The 18,918-nt window shown below is 35.8% G+C and overlaps 1 protein-coding gene across 1 annotated transcript in view; it reads right to left on the bottom strand.

Moving 5' to 3' along the window:
* Window positions 1-18,918, bottom strand: part of RNGTT (RNA guanylyltransferase and 5'-phosphatase) — a 340,835-nt gene that overhangs the window by 137,086 nt on the left and 184,831 nt on the right. The window contains exon 13 of the mRNA XM_004766922.3: window positions 839-939. Within this exon, the coding sequence (XP_004766979.1) occupies window positions 839-939 (101 nt within the window). The remainder of the gene's footprint in view (window positions 1-838; window positions 940-18,918) is intronic.

The following is an 18,918-nucleotide window of genomic DNA, read 5'->3' as shown; positions in this document are numbered from 1 at the left end:
TATCATACAATCTCGCTGTAAATGAAATTTGAGAAACAGAACAGAAGAGCATAGGGAAAGGGAGGGAAAAATAAAACAAGATGAAATCAGAAAGGAAGAAAGACCATAAAAGACTCTTAATCATAGGGAACAAACTGAGGGTTGCTGGAGGGGAAGGAGGTGGGAGGATGCAGTGATGGACATTAAGTGGGGCATGTGATGTAATGAGTACTGGATATTATGTAAGACTGATGAATCACTGAAGCCTACCACTGAAAGTAGTAATACATTCTATGTTCCCCCCTTGTGGGGCCTGATCCCAGGACCTTGAGATCAGGGCCTAAGGCAAAAGCAGATGCTTAACCATCTGAGCTACCCAAGTGCCCCTAATTATGAAAAATCTTAATGAAAGTCAACAATTAAACCATGAAGAAATGTTTTTGCTATCCAAATGCAAGCCTGAAGTAGTTTCTTTTGAAGTAAAAAAGACCTACTTCAAAACACTTAGATGTAACAACCATGATCATATCTTAATTTATAATTCAGTTGGCAGGAATTGTCAAGCAAAATCTATTTTCACTTTTACAATTTAACAAAGTTCATTTTTTTAATATTAGAAATAACTGTACTTTTGAAGACCAAAATGTTAGTAGCTCTTACAGCTAAAAATCAGATGTTAGGATACAAAATGTTAGTTCTAACAGCTGAAAATCAGATGTACAGGTATGTATGTATATTGTAAAAATAAAGTATTTTACTTTTGAGGGGGTAAAGTATATGTCAAGTATCCAGTAAACAGTGAAGCCTTATACAAACAGCATTATTTCATGTAAAAATGGAGGCAAAAGTGCATACTTACCCTTCTCCTCCCATTCTTGTTATCTTTAGACGGAAATCCACAGAATTTAGACTGGGAGGCTTCCATTTCAAAATATCATCACATCGACCAGGTTTGTATTTCTAAAATGAATTAAAATGACAATGGTTAATAAGAAGCTAAGAAGTTAAATATATCAACTAGTTTTTATAGTATGCTTTCTACTTTTTTAAACTGAAGTACAGTTGATATACAATGTTATGTGCATTTCAGGTAGGCAACATAGAAGTTTGACAGTTTTACATATTCTACAAACACACTGCTCACCACGAAAAGTGCAGTTACCATCTGTCACAACACAGTTATTACAGTATTACTGACAATAGTCCCTAGGCTGTACTTTTCATCATTGTGACTTCCTTGTTTTATAATTGGAAATTTGAGACTCTTAAGTGAAATTTTATTTTTATTTTATTTTAAGCAAAATTACTACCTCTTTTCTGAATTTAAGTTTTATCTCCAACTGATGAGCAAAGCTAGATACCTACCTGCTTGGTGACAGCCTTTCTCCGTTTTCTGCCAAAGCATGCAGATTCTCGTTTGTGAAAGTCCAGGAAAAAAATGAAACCTGTTATTCTCTCCAATCATTCTATGACTTAAAGGGAGTTTGATCATTTAATTAAAAGTTGGTTTTTCTTATTCAGCTTTCTTGTGAGATAATTCACAAAGAATAAAATGAATGAGTGATTTTTTTTTTTAAGATTTTTATTTATTTGAAAGAGAGAAAGTCAGGACAGGGAGAGGGGCAGAGGAAGAGGGAGAAGCAGATTCCTGGCTGAGCAGGGAGCCCGACATGGGGCTCCATCCTTTTGACCTGAGCCAAAGGTAGACTCTTACCAGACTGAGCTACCCAGACACCCCTAACAACTGACTTTTAACACATGAATACAAGTATATAACCACTATCAAAACAGTGATATATAGCACTCAACCACCCCAAAGTTCCCTCCTGACATCTGCACTCAATTCTTTCCAACTCTCTGGCAACAGAGACCTTCTTCTTACACTATACCTATGCCTGTTCTAGAATTCATAAGAAATTCTTAACCTAAAGTTTTGCGATCAGTGCTGGTGCATATATAAGCAGTTTGTTCCCTTTTACTACTAAACGGGATTCCATTTTATGTATATACCACAAACTGCTTATGCATTTACAGACTAATGCCTATTTGGGTTGTTTCCAGGTTTAGGCAATTATGAATGATGTTGCTCTGAACATTTCTGTTGACATGTTTTCCTAACTTGGGTCAATATCTAGAAGCAGAATGGCTGGGTCACGCAGTAAATATATATTTAACATTATAAGAAACTGTCAAATTGTTTTAAAAAGCGGCCATAACATTTTCCACTCCCACCAGTAATATATAGGAGGTCAATTTGCTCTGTATCAACTCCAAGACTAGGTACTGTTGGTCATTTTAATTCAGAAGCGTATCTCATAATTTTAATTTGCGTTTCTCTAATGAAAGATCTTTTCTTTTTTTTTCATTTTTGACTTAAATTCAATTAGCTAACATATAATACATTATTTTCTGATATAATGTTCAATGAGTCATTAGATGCAAATAAGACCCACTGCTCATCACATCATGTGCCGTCCTTAATGCCCATCACCTATTTACCCCATCCTCCTAACCACCTCCCACTCCCCAACCCTCAGTTTGTTTCCCAGAGTCAAGAGTCTCTCATGGTTTATCTCCCCCCTCTAATTTCTTTCCATTCGGTTTTCCCTCCCCGTCCCTATGATCTTCTGTGTTATTCCTTACATTTCACATGTGAGTGAAACCATGTGGTAATTGTCTTTCTCTGCTTGACATATGTCACTTAGCATAATTCCCTCCAATTCCAAGCACATTGATGTTAATGGTAGGTATTCATCCTTTCTGATGGCTGAATAATATTCTATTGTATATATGAACCACATCTTCTTTATCCATTCACTTATTGAAGGACATCTCAGCTTGTTCCACAGTTTGGCTATTGTGCACACTGTTGCTATGAACATTGGGGTGCATGTGCCCTTCTTTTCACCACAACTGTATCCTTGGGGTAAATACCAGTAGTGCAATTGCTGGGTTATAAGGTAGCTCTATTTTTAACTCCTTGAGGAACCTCCATTCTGTTTTCCGAATGGCTGTACCAGCTTGCATTCCCATCACAACTGTAAGAGGGTTCCCCTTTTTCCACATCTTTGCCAATATTTGTTGTTCCCTGCATTGTTAATTTTAGCCATTCTAACGGGTGTAAGGTGGTATCTCATTGTGGTTTTGATTTGTATTTCTCTGATGGCAAATGATGTGGAGCATTTTTTCATGTGTCTGCTGAACATCTGTAAGTCTTCTTTGGAGAAGTGTCTTTCCATGTCTTCTGCCCATTTCTTGGCTGGATTATGTGTTCTCCGGGTGCTGAGTTTGTTAAGTTCTTTATAGATGGTGGATACCAGCCCTTTATATGATCTCATTTGCAAATATCTTCTCCCATTCCATAGGTTGCCTTTTAGTTCTGTTGACTGCTTCCTTTGCTGTGCAAAACTTTTTATCCTGATGGAAGTCCCAATAGTTCATTTTTGCTTTTGTTTCCCTTACCTTAGAGATGTATCTTGCAAGAAGTTGCTGTGGCCAAGGTCAAAAGGTTAGTACCTGTGTTCTCCTCTAGGATTTTGATAAGAGTCCTGTCTCACATTTAGGTCTTTCATCCATTTTGAGTTTCTTTGTGTACAGTATGTCTAGTTTTGGGATCAAGGTAATGCTGGCCGCACAGAAGGAGTTTGGAAGTTTTCCCTCTATTTCGATATTTTGAAACAGCTTCAGGAGAACAGGTATTATTTCTTCTTTAAATGTTTGGGAGAATTCCCCTGAGAAGCCACCTAGCCCTGACTCTTGTTTTGGGGGGAGGTTTTTGAATACTGCTTTAATTTCCTTGCTGGTCATGGGTCTGTTCAGATTTTCTACCTCTTCCTGTTTCAGTCTTTGTAGTTTCTAAGTTTCCAAGAAAGCATCCATCTCTTCCAGATTGCCAAATTTGTTAATGTATAATTTCTTATAATATGTTCTTATAATTGTATTTCTTCAGTGTTGGTTGTGATCTCTCCTTTCATTCATGATTTTATTAATTTGGGTCCTTTTTCTTTTCTTTTGGATAAGTGTGGCCAGAGGTTTATCAATCTTATTAATTCTTTCAAAGAACCAGTTCCTACTTTCATTGATCTGTTCAACTGGTCTTTTGGTTTCTATTTCACTGATTTCTGCTCTAACCTTTATTATTTCTCTTGCTTGGTTTAGGCTTTCTTTGCTTTTCTTTCTCCAAGTGTACAATAGCTTATGTATTTGGGAGTTTCCTAATTTTCTGAGAGAGGCTTGTATTGCTATGTACTTCCCTCTTAGGGCCACCTTTGCTATATCCCAAAGGTTTTGAACCAAAGTGCTTTCATTCTCATTAGTTTCTGTGAATTTTTTAAATTCTTCTTTAAATTCCTAGTTGACCCATCCATTCTTTAGTAGGATGCTCTTTAACCTCCAAGTGTTTGAGTTCCTCACAAATTTCGTCTTGTGACTGAGTTTGTTTCAGAGCACTGTGGTATGAAAATACGCAAGAAACGATCTCGATCTTTTGGTATCAGTTGAGACCTGATTTGTGACCCTGGATGTGACCTATTCTGGAAAAAGTTCCATGTGCACTTGAGAAGAATGGGTATTCTTTTGCTTTGGGATGAATTGTTCTGTATGTAACTCTGAAGTCCATCTGGTCCAGGGGTGTCATTCAAAGCCCTTGTTTCTGTGTTGATCTTCTGCTTAGATATCTGTCCATTGCTATGAGCGGGGTATTAAAGTCCCTGACTATTAACGTATTTTCAATGTGTTTCTTTACTTTGGTTATTAACTGGTTTATATAACTGGATGTTCCCATACTGGGGGCATAGGTATTTATAATTGCTAGATATTCTTGACGGATAAACCCTTTAATTTTGATACAGTATCCCTCTACAACTCTTATTACAGTCTTCGGTTTAAAATCTAGTTCATCTGATATGAGGATTGCTACCCCAGCTCTCTTCTGCGGTCCATTAGTGCGGCAAATGGTTCTCCACTCCTCACTTTCAGTCTGGAGGGAGGTGTCTTTAGGTCTAAAATGAGTCTCTTGTAGACAGCATATGGATGGTTCTTGATTTTTTATCCAATCTGATACCCTGAGTCTTTTGGTTGGAACATTTAGCCCAGTTACATTCAGAGTAACTATTAAAACATATGAACTTAGTGCCACTGTATTGCCTGTAAAGTCTCTGTTTCTGTAGACTGTCTCTGTTTCTTTCTGGTCTATGACAGAAGATCATAAAGATCTTTAAATGTGCTTATTTGCTATCTGTGTATCTTCTTTGGTAAAGTGTCTATTCAAAACTTTACCCTTGTTCTTAAACGGTTATCTCCTTTTACTGGCTTATAAGAGTTGTTTATATATTCTGAATAAATAACTTTGGCAGAATGTATATACTGTAAATATTGTCTACCAGTCTTTGTTTTGCCTTTTCATTTTCTTAATTTCTTTTGATGAGTAATTCTTTTTATTTTAATGAAGCCCAAAATCAATTTTTCCAGCTTTACTGAGCTATGACTGAGAAAAAATTTAAGTTCTGTATAACATGATGTTTTGATATCTGTATAAACTGTGAAATGATCACCACAATCAAGCTAACATATCCATCAACTCATGTAATTTCATTTTTGTGGGCATGTGACAAGAGCATTTAAGATCTACTCTCTTAGGAAATTTCAAGTATACATATTATTAGCCATAGTCACCATGTTCACATAGGTCTCTAGAATTTATTCAGCTTGTGACAGAAAGTTTTTACTCTTTGATCAGTATCTTCTCTTCTCACCTATCCCCAGTCTCTAGTAACCATGTCCTCTTTCTGTTATGATGTGTTCAACTTTTCTTTTTTTCTGTTAAAAGATTCCATTTATATGTGAGATCATGTGATATTTGTCTAGCTTATTTCATTTAGCATAAAGTACTTCACCTTCATCCATGTTGTCACAAATGGCAGGATTTCCTTCTTTCCTTAAGACTGAATAATATTCTCTCTCTATATATATATGTGTGTGTGTGTGTGTACACACACTGTATTTTATCTATTCATCTGTTGATAGACACTTGGGTGGTTTCCATATCTTAGCTACTATGAATAACACTGCAGTAAACATGGGAAGTCTCAATTACTGTGGGTTTATCAGAAGTTTTGAAATCTCATTGTGTAAGTCCTTAAACTTTGTTCTTTTCCCAAACCCTCTTAGCTAAGGTTGCATTTATATTTCCACACAAATTTTAAAATCGGCTGATCAATTTCTATAAAAAATAAATCTACTGGAATTTTATTTAAGATTGCACTGAATCAAAAGGTTGATTTGGGGAGAGATGGCATCTTAACACTGAATCTTCCAATTCATGAACACTGCAAATATATTTGTTTAGGTCTTCCAAAATTTTCTCAGCAACGTTGTCTTGGTTTTCAATATATAAATCTTAAGACAACTTTTCTTAAATTCATTCCTCACAATTTAATATTTTGGTCGAATTATCAATATAAAAATCAACTGGGTTTCTACACAACAGCAATGAAAACAATCCAAAAAGGAAAGCAATTCCATTTATAATAACATCTAAAAGAACAAAATTCCTAGGAATAAATTCAACCAAGGAAGTAAATGAGCTATATACTGAAAACTGCCAAACCTTACTGAAAAAGTTAAAGACCTAAACGTTGGAAAACATCCAGTGTTCACACATAGTGTGATACTGTGATTTATAGTAAGAAATACATATTTGGTCTTCATCCTGCTTCTGGTATAGAGCTCCTAAAACCCTTGGAATTCCCTAAGTGATGAGTACAATAAAGGTCTTTTGTTCTGTCAAGTGAGGTGGATTTTGGAAAGCACTTAATTAATGTTGAGGACTGGTGGCCAGAGCAGCCAACCATGTGATTAGAGGGTAGGAATTCTCAGTCCCTCCCCCTCTTACTTCTAGGGAAGAGAGAAGGGCTGGACATTAGATCAATCACCAATGGCCACTGATCTAATCAATCATGCCTATGTAATGAAGACTCCATGGGGACACACACACACACACACACAACAACAACAACAAAAGGAGAGGGCTCAGAGAGCTTCTAGGTTGGTAACCATGTGAAGATTCGGGGAGGGTGGCAAGGCTAGAAAGGGCATGAAAACTCCTGTGCCCCTTCCCCATTCCTATGTCTATGGACGGATTCCATCTAGCAAATTAATCAGACCTGAGGAGAGGGTCATGGAAAACTCAGATTTATAGTCAGTTGGTCAGAAGTACAGGTAACAACTGGGCTTGCTACTGGCATCCAAAGGGAAGGGGTAAGGCAGAAATCTTGGAGGACTGAGTCTTCAACCTGTGGAATCTGATACTACCTCCAAGTGTCAGAATTGAGTTGAATTATAGGACACCCAGCTGGTGTCATAAAATTACTTGTTGATGTGGGGAACCCCCACACACATCACACACTGGAAATGGTCGCAATTTAGGTATTAATTTAGGAAGACTGAATATTGCTAGGATGTCAATACTATCCAAAGCAATCTGCAGATTCAACATAATCCCTATCAAAATTCCAACAGCCTTTTGCATAGAAATAAAAAAGCTGATCCCCATATTCATATAGAATTACAAGAGACCCAAGAAAACCAAAACAATATTGAAAAGAGAATGACAGAGTTGGAGGATTCAGACAGCCTAATTTCAAACCTTAGTACAAGGCTATTGTCAATGAAAACAGAGATAATGGCATAAAGGTAGACACAGACCAATGGAAAAGAACTGAGAGTACAGAAATAAATTTATATGTCAATAGCCAATGGATTTCTTTTTTTTTTTTTTTTACAAGGATACAAAGTCCATTCAATGGGGAGAGAATATTCTCTTTAACAAATGATCTGGGATAGCTAGATTTCCACATGCAAAATATAATGAAGTTGGACTGCTATCTCCCACTATAAAAAACTATTAAAAATAGACCAATGTTGGGGGCTTGGGTGGCTCAGTCAATTGAGCATCTGACTCTTGATTTTGTTCTGGATCACGATCTTGGAGTTGTGGGATCAAGTCCTCCATTAAGCTCCATGCCCAGTGGGGAGTCTGCTTGAAGATTCTCTCCCTTTCCATCTGCCCCTCCCCCTGCTTTCTCTAAAATAAATTATTTATAAAATAAATAATTTTATAATTATAATAAAATAATTTTATAATTAATTATAATAAATACATTTTCTCTCTCTAAAATAAATAAATATATATTTTTAAATGGACCAATGACCTAAATATAACCACCAAAACCATACAACTCTTAAGAAGAAAACATGAGTTCTTTTTTTTTTTTAAAGATTTTTTTTTTTTTTTGACAGACAAAGATCACAAGTAGGCAGAGAGGCAGGCAGAGAGAGAGGAGGAAGCAGGCTCCCTGGCTGAGCAGAGAGCCTGATGCAGGGCTCGATCCCAGGACCCCGGGATCATGACCTGAGCTAAAGGCAGAGGCTTTAACCCACTGAGCCACCCAGGCGCCCCTGGGTATGTTTTTATAATGTTTTTATATCTGGATTCTCGGATATGAGACAAAAAGCACAAGAAATAAAAGAAAAAAATAAAGGTAAACTGAACTTCATCAAATTAAAAAACTATTGTGCAGCAAAGGAAACAGTCAAAAAACAAAGAGGCAACCCATGGAATGGAAGAAGATATTTGCAAATGACACTACAGACAAAGGTCTGATATCCAAGATCTATAAAGAATTCCTCAAACTCAACACACACAAAACAGATAATCATGTCAAAAAATGGGCAGAAGACATGAACATACACTGCTCCAAAGAAGACACACAAATGGCTGACACATAAAAAAAAATGTTCATCATCACTAGCCATCAGGGAGATTCAAATCAAAACCACAGTGAGATACCACCTTACACCAGTTAGAATGGCCAAAATTAACAAGTCAGTAAATAAGAAGTGTTGGAGAGGATGCAGAGAAAGGGGAACCCTCTTACACTGTTGGTGGGAATGCAAGTTGGTACAGTCACTTTGGAAAAGAGCGTGGAGATTTCTCAAAAAATTAAAAATAGAGCTACCCTATGACCCTGCAATTGCACTACTGGGTATTTACACCAAAGATACAGATGTAGTGAAAAAAAGGACCATATGTACCCCAATGTTCATAGCTGCAATGGCTACAGTCGCCAAACTGTGGAAAGAACCAAGATGCCCTTCAACAGATGAATAGATAAAGAAGATACGGTCCAAAACCATAAAAGACTCTTAATCTCACAAAACAAACTGAGGGTTGCCGGGGGGAAGGGGTTAGGGAGTGGGTGGTGAAGTTATGGACATTGGGGAGGGTATGTGCTATGGTGAGTGCTATGAAATGTGTAAACCTGGCAATTCACAGACTTGTACACTTAGGGCTAATAATACATTATATGTTTATTAAAAAAATTTTTTAATTATTTTAAAAAAAGAAGAAGATATGGTCCATATATACAATGGAGTATTATGCCTCCATCAGAAAGGATAAATACTCAACTTTTGTATCAACATGGATGGGACTGGAAGAGATTATGCTGAGTGAAGTAAGTCAAGCAGAGAGAGTCAAGTTATATGGTTTCACTTACTTGCAGAGCATACAAATAACACAGAAGACATTGGGAGATGGAGAGAAGTGAGAAGGGGGAAATCGGAGGGGGAGACAAACTATGAGTGACTATGGACTCTGAGAAACAAACTTGAGAGTTTTGGAGGGGAGGAAGGTGGGGGGGTTGGGTGAGCAGGGTGGTAGGTATTAGGGAGGGCATGTACTGCACGGAGCACTGGGTGTGGTACATAGACAATGAATTCTGGAACACTGAAAAGAAATAAAATAAAATAAATAAAATGGAAAAAATGAAAAAAATAAAGATTAAAAAAATAATAAATAACTTGTACATCGTAAGACATTATCAAGAAAATGAAAAGACGATCTACAGAATGGGAGAGAAAATGCAAATCATGTATCTAATAAGGATTTAATACCCAAAATATATAAAGAACTCCTACAACTCAGTAACAAAAGATAAACAATACAATTTAAAAATTGTCAGGGGTGGGGACGCCTGGGTGGCTCAGTTGGTTAAGCAGCTGCCTTCAGCTCAGGTCATCATCCCAGCGTCATGGGATCGAGTCCCACATCGGGCTCCTTGCTCCACAGGGAGCCTGCTTCTCCCTCTGACTCTGCCTGTGTTCATTCTCGCTCGCTCTCTCTCTGACAGATAAATAAATAAAATCTTAAAAAAAAAAAATTGTCAGGGGTGCCTGGGGTGCTCAGTCAGTTGAGCATCCAACTCTTTATCTCAGCTCAGGTCTTGCTCTCAGGATCCTGAGTATAAGCCCCACATTTGAATCAAATAGACATTTCCACATAGAAGATATAAAAAGTCCACTAAGCACATAAAGCTAAGCCATGAAAATAATGTAAATCAAAATCACAATGGGATACCACTTCATACCTACTAGGGTGGCTTTCATTTGTCTTAAAAGAGGGGGCAAGTGTTAGACAGAATACAGAGAAATTAGAAGCCACATATATTACTATACAAAATAAAAAATGATGCAGCCACTACAGATAACAGTTTGATAGTTCCTCAAAAAGTTAAACACGGAATTATCCTATGATTCAGCAACCCTAACTTATTGAAAATTGAAAAAAAAAAATTGAAAATCAGGGACTTAAACAGATACTTACATATGCAAATGTTTGGTGCAGAATTATTCACCATAGTCAAAAGGTGGAAACTTAAATTCCGTCACCATATGAATGGATTAACAAAATATGCTATGTACATACAATGGAATATTCAGCCATAAAAAGAAATGAAGTTCTAATACATGTTACAAAAGGAATGAATCTCAAAAACACTATGCTAAGTGAAATAAGCCAGACACAGAAAGACAAAAACTGTATGACTACACCTACATGAAATATCCAGAATAGGCAAGTTCATAGTGATAAGAGGTATGAGGAGCTAGGGGATGGGGGAAATATAAGTTATTGCTATCCATGCAATTAAAGAGACTATAGGGGAAAAAAATGTTTTAAATGTATTCCGAGAACATAGTAAAAAGAGGAAATACTTCACTTGAGTGAATTAGTGACTGATTATAGAGGAATGATCACTCTAAGCATTGACATATGGATAATATTCACTTATGTAGACCTCAGCATTAAGTAAACATGGTAAAACATAGGAGTAGAAAAATACAGGATCTACTGAAGAAGAGGCAAGTATAGATATTCAGCAAGGGCATTAAGAATGGTGCCATATTATGAGAAAGATACTCATCAGGAAGGAAAAATTACTAAGAATTCTCTACTACTAGTATTTTTCTTAAATATAAAAGTCATATTGCATTCTAATACATTTTTATAAATCTGAGCAAAACTGCAAAAACCCTAGTCATAGGATTACTTATTTCAAACAGAAATCCACATAATGACAAATTTAGTATTACTTGTTTTACTACAAAGACAAACCACTGGCCTTGAAAGGAAAGATATTATATCTGTAGCAAATTTAAGAATACATGCTATTTCCTCCAAGTCTTATGTTTAAACATGAATGAATATAAAATCAAATATATAATATTTCAGTGGAAATTTCATCCATTTCCTTGCCCTGAAAGATTCATTTAGGTAACATATTTCCTTCGGGATAATAACACATAAATCCCTTTAAACTTAATGAATATAAAGTTTTTTAAATGCTAAAACTGTAAAATTTTCCAGTTGTCAACCCACTAATGAAAACAATCTAATAAAATTTAATCTTTTTTCTAATAAAGCACACCTGACAGAAATATCATAGACCTTTTGGCGAGAGTGGTTCGGTATTGCTACTGAGGGATAAAAAAAAAAGTAAGGAAAGAAAGTAAAGTCAGCACCCCACCTTAACACCATTTACAACCTCTGCCAAGGGAATGTCATCCTTAGAGACAAACCATCAATTTGCTTCCACTCCCTGTTTATTTACAACTATGAGTATGAGACCACTTAAAAACCAATACCAATCTAAGTTATTAAATATAAGAAAGTTTAATGGTATACAGTTTGAAAATATTTCATAACAGGTAGCTAATGACAAATTCTGAAAAGAATTTTAAATCTATGATATTATTTGTACCATAAACATTAATTATCCTTCAATTCTTCTCTCTGGAAATTAAGACTCAATCTTCAATCTAATGAGAAAACAGCATGTACTAATTCTGTTTTTTCACAGCAATAATTCAGAAATTTAAGTCATTCCTCATCTCATTGCACACCAAACCATTTATTAATTTGAAATACTAGACTTGTTATTATTGGGAATTTCAAAGCACCTTTATGAAAATTAATGAAATTCATAATAGATTTTAGAAAATTATACTTTAAAATACCATAGTTCTCAATTACTGAATGTAAATTCTATACTGACATAGATTTTATGAGTAAAATGTATTAAAATACTTATTAGAATGTAAATTCTACTCCTGCAAAAAACATGTCTCATTATGTGCCTACAAAACACCTAGTAAAATCCTCAATAAATACTTGATAAATAAAAATAATGAAGTGAAAAAAATTTAAATGTATTATGGAGTATTAATCTCTAGTACATTTGAATGTATTTCTTAAATAGAATAATTTAGATTATAAAATGATTTAAATAAGCAATATTTATGGAAGACTACACATATCAATCACTACCAAAAAAAATCCTTTTTTCATGATCCCCAAAATAATAAAGGCAAAGATATTATATAATACAGACTTAAGGGACTTAGCTTTTAAAATTAGATATTTATGGGTGCCTGGGTGACTCAGTTAAGCCTCTGCCTTCAACTCAGGTCATAATCTCAGGGTCCTGGGATCAAGTCCCCCTTGGGCTCCTTGCTCAGCAGGGAGTCTACTTCTCCCTCTGCCCTTCCCCCTTACTCGTCCTCTCACTCTCTCTCTCTCCCACTTTCCAAAAATAAAATTATTTGAAAAATTTATAAAATCAAATATTTATGAGTTATCAAAACTTAAAATACAGAATCTTGCTGAACTATAAACATGGAAACAAAAACATCCTTTCAAGCTACAATTATCAGGGTTAATTAGGGAGAAATACATTTTAATTTCATTAAATTCACTAGCATGTATCTAGATAAAAATAATTATCAAGGCTATATTTAACTAATACATATAATACTTAGTGCTACAGAAATAAATCTGGCTTTACCAGGTAAACTGCTCTAAGTAAAAAACAGAGGATAGGTTATGTCTGAAAGCAATTACCAATATAACCTGAGTTATCCATGATCCTCTTAAGGAAAAAATGTAATTAATGCAAATTCAGACAACAGAGTAAGGTATTTGAGAAAGTATTTACCAAATGGGAACAGAATTTGGCTTAGAGATAAAAGATGGCCATATGCCATAAGGAAGTCTCTAAAACTTGGAAAGGAAATAAAATGGAGGCATAAGTGATATATTTGATGGATAAAGCAGTGGTTCTCAATAGGGGTGATTTTACCCACTCCCCAGCCCCCACCCCGACCCCCAGTATTTGGCCATGCTGACATTTTTGGTTGTCAACTAGGGAGGGGGAGGGAGTAATGCTGCCATCTAGTGGGTAGAGACCAAAGGTGTTGCTAAACTTAAACACCCCCCCCCCCCCGCAGCTGCTCACAGAAAAGAATTATCCAGCCCCAAATGTCGATGGTACCAAAGCTGAGAAATTCTGATGTAAAGGAAGCTATAGTAACAATAGCAAAAGCGGCAAGATATTTAGTTCTTTTTGCCTCTACTAACTTCATGATTTTAAGCAAGTTCAAAGTGGAGCTTTATCTATTTCCCTTGTAAAAATGCAATTAATAGTATTTTGCTTAAACATGATATCTAAAGCAGAGCTATCTCATACTTTGTAACCCTATGCTCCTCTACGATTCCCACTAGTAAAATGTCAGCAATTATGTTATCATATTCCATCTAGGCCCTACACCGAAACCTGAGACAGAATGCCTTCTTTACAAGGATGGGGGGAGGGGGGTGGGTCTTTCAGGATCACACCTTGAAGCTAAGAAAGATCCCTGGTCTTACCATAAAATTAGTTTTATTTTTATTGGCCTAGCATTTAGTTTTAAGGAAAACAGAGAAATCCTAATTGGTATAATTAGGTATAATGCTACAGGACAGAAGAGTAAAACAACTCCAGACTTAGTGCACATTTCACGGAAAAGCAAATAGCAAATATCTGTGGTGCAAAATCGACAAATATAAATACCCTGTATGAAAGATAAGTCATTCATTCAATACTAAGTACCTAGTATGTACCTAGTACCACACTAGCTGGAGAAGACACAAAGTAACAACAGTGAACTCAACCACAATGAGGCTTTTAATCTAATCTGCAAGAGATAATAAAGGTGTTAAAAAAAAAAAAAAAACACCCAAAGAAGAGTTGCTAGGGAAGTACAACAAAGACATCAAAATCAGAGGGATGGGGGAAAGGAAGTTTTCCTGAATAAGAAAAATGCATAAAATGAATTTTTTAAAAACAATCAGGTTACAAGATTCTAAGTAATGGGACCAGGAACATAATCTGAATTGAGGGGAAGTTAGTTTTCTGAGACTAAATTGGCTCACTACTCTATGCTGTTCTTGTTGATGTAAAATGGGGGGGAAGAACCATTCTCCCAATAAAACTATGTCAAGGCAATCATTTGGTATTCCATTTCTGAAAGGTGACAAACTCGGTAGAGACAGTAAGGAGAGGTATCATAGAAAGACTCATTGGAAGAAAATGGAGACTTCCCAGTTCCCAAAAGCTTGCTGACATTTCTCATTTACTTACAAAGTTTTACTGCTACTTCTGGAAATTGAAGTTGTAATTTGAGAGTAAAATTATAAGAGAACTGATTTAGTTTCTTGGTTTACTCAGGTTACTCAAAAACATTCAGATTACTATTTCTACCATCTTATTCACAAGTCTAATTAATTTCTTCTTGCTGTTGTTTTAATATAAAATAACCAATGGCGTACATTTCTAATGAAACAACTTCTGAAAAAACTATTATACAAATTATACAAAGACTTCTGAAACTTTAGATTTAGTTTCTGTATCTAGGCAGTTCCAGAGAATTACAGTGATTTTAAAATTTAGTCAATAAGGAAACTAGGATAATGACAGGTTAGGGGTGCCTGGGTGGCTCAGTTGGTTAATCATCTGCCTTCGGCTCAGGTCATGATCCCAGGGTCCTGGGATCAAGCCCCACATTAGGCTCCCTGCTCAACAGAGAACCTACTTCTCCCACTCCCTCTGCTGCTCCCCCTGTTTGTGTGCTCTCTCTCATCTCTCTCTCTAATAAATAAATAAAATCTTTTTTTAAAAAAGGTTAAATAAAAATACTCAGTATCAAGACCAGTTAATAGACCTGAATAAGAATACTAGAAAAATGAGGGGCCGACAACATGTAATAAACTCCCCTTTTTACAGATAAACAAATTGATAACCAGAATGGTTACAACTTGTCCAAAAAAAATTCCCAAATCACAGTAGTACAAAAATCTTCATGCCATTAACATAATAAAATGTATCATTTGTCCAAAAGAAATGATTAAAGGTTGAAAAGTTTGGATTAAACGATGTCAAGAGATGAGATAAGATTATAAAACTGGTCCAAAGGAAACGAATTTTAAGTCAGTGGTTTTCTAATTACTCTAGTTTTGTGGGGAGGGATGAGTGGGAGGAGAAAGCAACTGGCAAGTGGCCTGGATAGCAGGAAAAGAGCTCAGCACCTAAACTTCTTCAGAAGCCAAACCACTTAGTTCATCTCTACTAATGGTGAAAGCCTACTAAGCCAACTATCTAGACCTAACTTTAACATAGGCCTAATCTCCCAATGCACCCTGACCCTACTCTCTGGGCCCACCAGAGAATCTCCCCTACTCCATCAGTCTGCACTCTTTCACCTTATACACTGTAATGTAACGTGCTGCTATGTCAAGTTTCTCCACAGAATGCAAGTGCTTTGTGGGCAGACACACCGCCTTTATTCATTTTTATTATTTCCAAAACTCAGCAGTGTATATGACATATAGTAAGCACCCAACTTATTAGATGAAGGAATAAGCTAATACATTCCACAACTCCAGATTAATTCCCACTTAATATCTAAGATTACTGTCATATGATTTTTAAAAATCCATTAACTTTTCGAGCTAGTAGACTCTCACAGAGTTTCTCCTCTGGTAGACACAAGTTTAAATTAAAGCAGTCTACTGACAGTTGATCAAACTCTAGATACAAATAACACCTGCAGCCTAGTTACTCTATACATCAACCACATTAACCTCCTTCTTACTATTTTGTACTATATATACCACTAGAACAATATTCTGTGCTCCTAACATTGGTATGAAGAATTGATATGATAGATAGTGCTCTCAGTTGGAAGGCAGATAATTTAGTTAAAGAAGGCAATGGAAGTAATTTTGCCCTCTTGTCAATATTTCTGTTTAAGAGAACAACTCAATTTCTTTGTAAATCAATTATTTAATAAATCTGGCTTTAAAATAACTCCAAGAGTTCTACTACAGGCTTATTCTGCTTCATTAAAAACCATCAGAGAAACATTAACATTAAATATTTATCAGAGCTTTTAAAAATTGTGTCATTTGGGGTAAATTTCAACATTGGAATCAATTTTGAATATACATTCTTCAAGTTATCTATTCTCTGCCTTTTTTCACTGTTAACTCACTGCATATGACCCACTCCTCTAGAGCTCCAAATACACCTAAGATAAAAACTACTTCCAAATCTTCATCTGTAGTCCAGATAAGTGTTTGCTTGGGGCACAGAATGGGACCGGGGGAGGTCTGTCCTGCGCATTGTAGAAGAGTTAGCAGCATCTCTGGCCAGTGCTCACTGACACCAGCACCAACATTTACCCCCTCTCAGCTGTGATAATCAAAAATGTTTCCAGACATTGTCAATGTCATCTGGCAAATAAAAGGGCCCCAATGGAGAACCACTGTCTAGAGTATGCATTCATTCTTTTTTTCTCCAACAAATATCTACATATCAACTAGTAGGTCTGTGTCAACCTCTACACTAGAGGCCAGAGGGATGAAGGTAATGGGAGGATTTCACACAAATAAGCAATTACAATAGATTGTGAACTACACCAAATGTGTAGTTCAGAACTATGATGGCATGTAATACAGAATACAGCATATAATCAAAAAGATCAAGAGAAGCTTCTCAAAGAAAATAAAATTTAAACAAGAGAGTTATAGGGAAGAAGAATGAATACAAACAGAAATAAGAGAAAGTCCAGTGAATCTCAGGAACTGAGACATTTAGAATGTATACATACAAAACACAGCACCCAATAATCATCCTCTGAGAACCTACAACTTTATAGGTACTAAAAATATCACTGTGGGGCACCTGGGTGGCTCAGTGGGTTAAAGCCTCTGCTTTTGTCTCAGGTCATGATCCCAGGGTCCTGGGATCGAGTCCCACATCGGACTCTCTGCTCAGCAGGGAGCCTGCTTCCCTCTCCTCTCTCTCTGCCTGCCTCTCTGCCTACTTGTGATCTCTGTCAAATAAATAAATAAAATCTTTAAAAAAATATATCACTGTGAATGAGACAAATATGGTCTCTGCTTTCATGGTATTTATAGTCTAGTTAGGGAAATACGAATTCTTAAAATAACTAAAAAATCACAATATGGTGTTAAATGCTTTGGAGCCAACAAGAGTAGCAGGGCAGAGTCACACTCACCTAGCCAGACCTGGCTTCCCCAAGCAACACCTAATTTAACATTCAAAGGATGAATGCGAGTAATAGAGGAAAGAAGAAAACAATTTGAAGCAGAAAAAAGTAGCTTGTATAAATATGTACTCATTATAGAATATTTCAATTTATAGCTTTTATAAAATGAATTGGTCACTGAAGTCATCACTGAACTTCAACAACAAAATGAAAATCAATTTTTTTTCATTCTTAATTGACAGAATGTATACTTTTTTTTTTTAAGATTTTATTTATTTATTTGACAGACAGAGATCACAAGTAGGCAGAGAGACAGAAGGAAGCAGGCTCCCTGCCGAGCAAAGAGCCCAACATGAGGCTTGATCCCAGAACTCTGGGAGTCATGACCTGAGCTGAAGGCAGCGGCTTTAACCCACTGAGCCACCCAGGTGCCCCCAGAATGTGTACTTTAAAATATTTCCTTCTAAAACTCTAAATTGCCTCAAGCATAAGGGATGGGAGATGTCTAAAATAACCTCTATCTTTGTGCTGATCCCAACATGTCCCCAATGCTAATTAGAGTACTAACAAAATACACATTTAAAAACATGGATGGACAAATTCTGAAAAGCAAAGTGCAAAATAATATGCTACCTTTCTTGAAAAGTAGGGTGGGAATAAGAATGTATTAACATATTTGCAATTGTTTATAAATGTATAAAGAAACTACAAAAAGTTAAAAACTAGCAATAGTCAGTAACTGAGGGAGAGATGATATGTGAAAGCAAGAGCTTATTCTGTCTGTTTTTACTACATATTGGAATTTCAGTATTATCTGGTCAAAAATTAAAAACATACCACTGTCAAATACAATTTTTTAAAAAAATTACCATTAATGTTTCAACACTAAACATATGTTATCAGTAAGAAAGAACTATCCTTAATTCATTGTGTTTAATATTTATCATTTATATGAAAACTGATTTTACACTTTATATATTTACCCTACTGGAATTCACTGATTCATTCATTTTTTGGGAAATCCTTATTTATAGTTATTTCTCCTTGCTCTGCTACCAATATATCATCATTAGCCATGTCTTTGGTTGTACAATAACATCTATCTATATCCAACTGAGACTGATTACAAATTATCCATCTTTAGCTGCTTATTTTGTCAATACAATCCAATGGAAATACAGTATTTTATTTATTAAGAAAACTAGAAAAATGATG

This window comes from Mustela putorius, unplaced genomic scaffold (assembly GCF_011764305.1).
Source record: "Mustela putorius furo isolate JIRA1106 unplaced genomic scaffold, ASM1176430v1.1 tig00000166_pilon_pilon_pilon, whole genome shotgun sequence".
NCBI lineage: Eukaryota > Metazoa > Chordata > Mammalia > Carnivora > Mustelidae > Mustela > Mustela putorius.
This window is presented reverse-complemented; position numbering and strand designations above follow the sequence as displayed.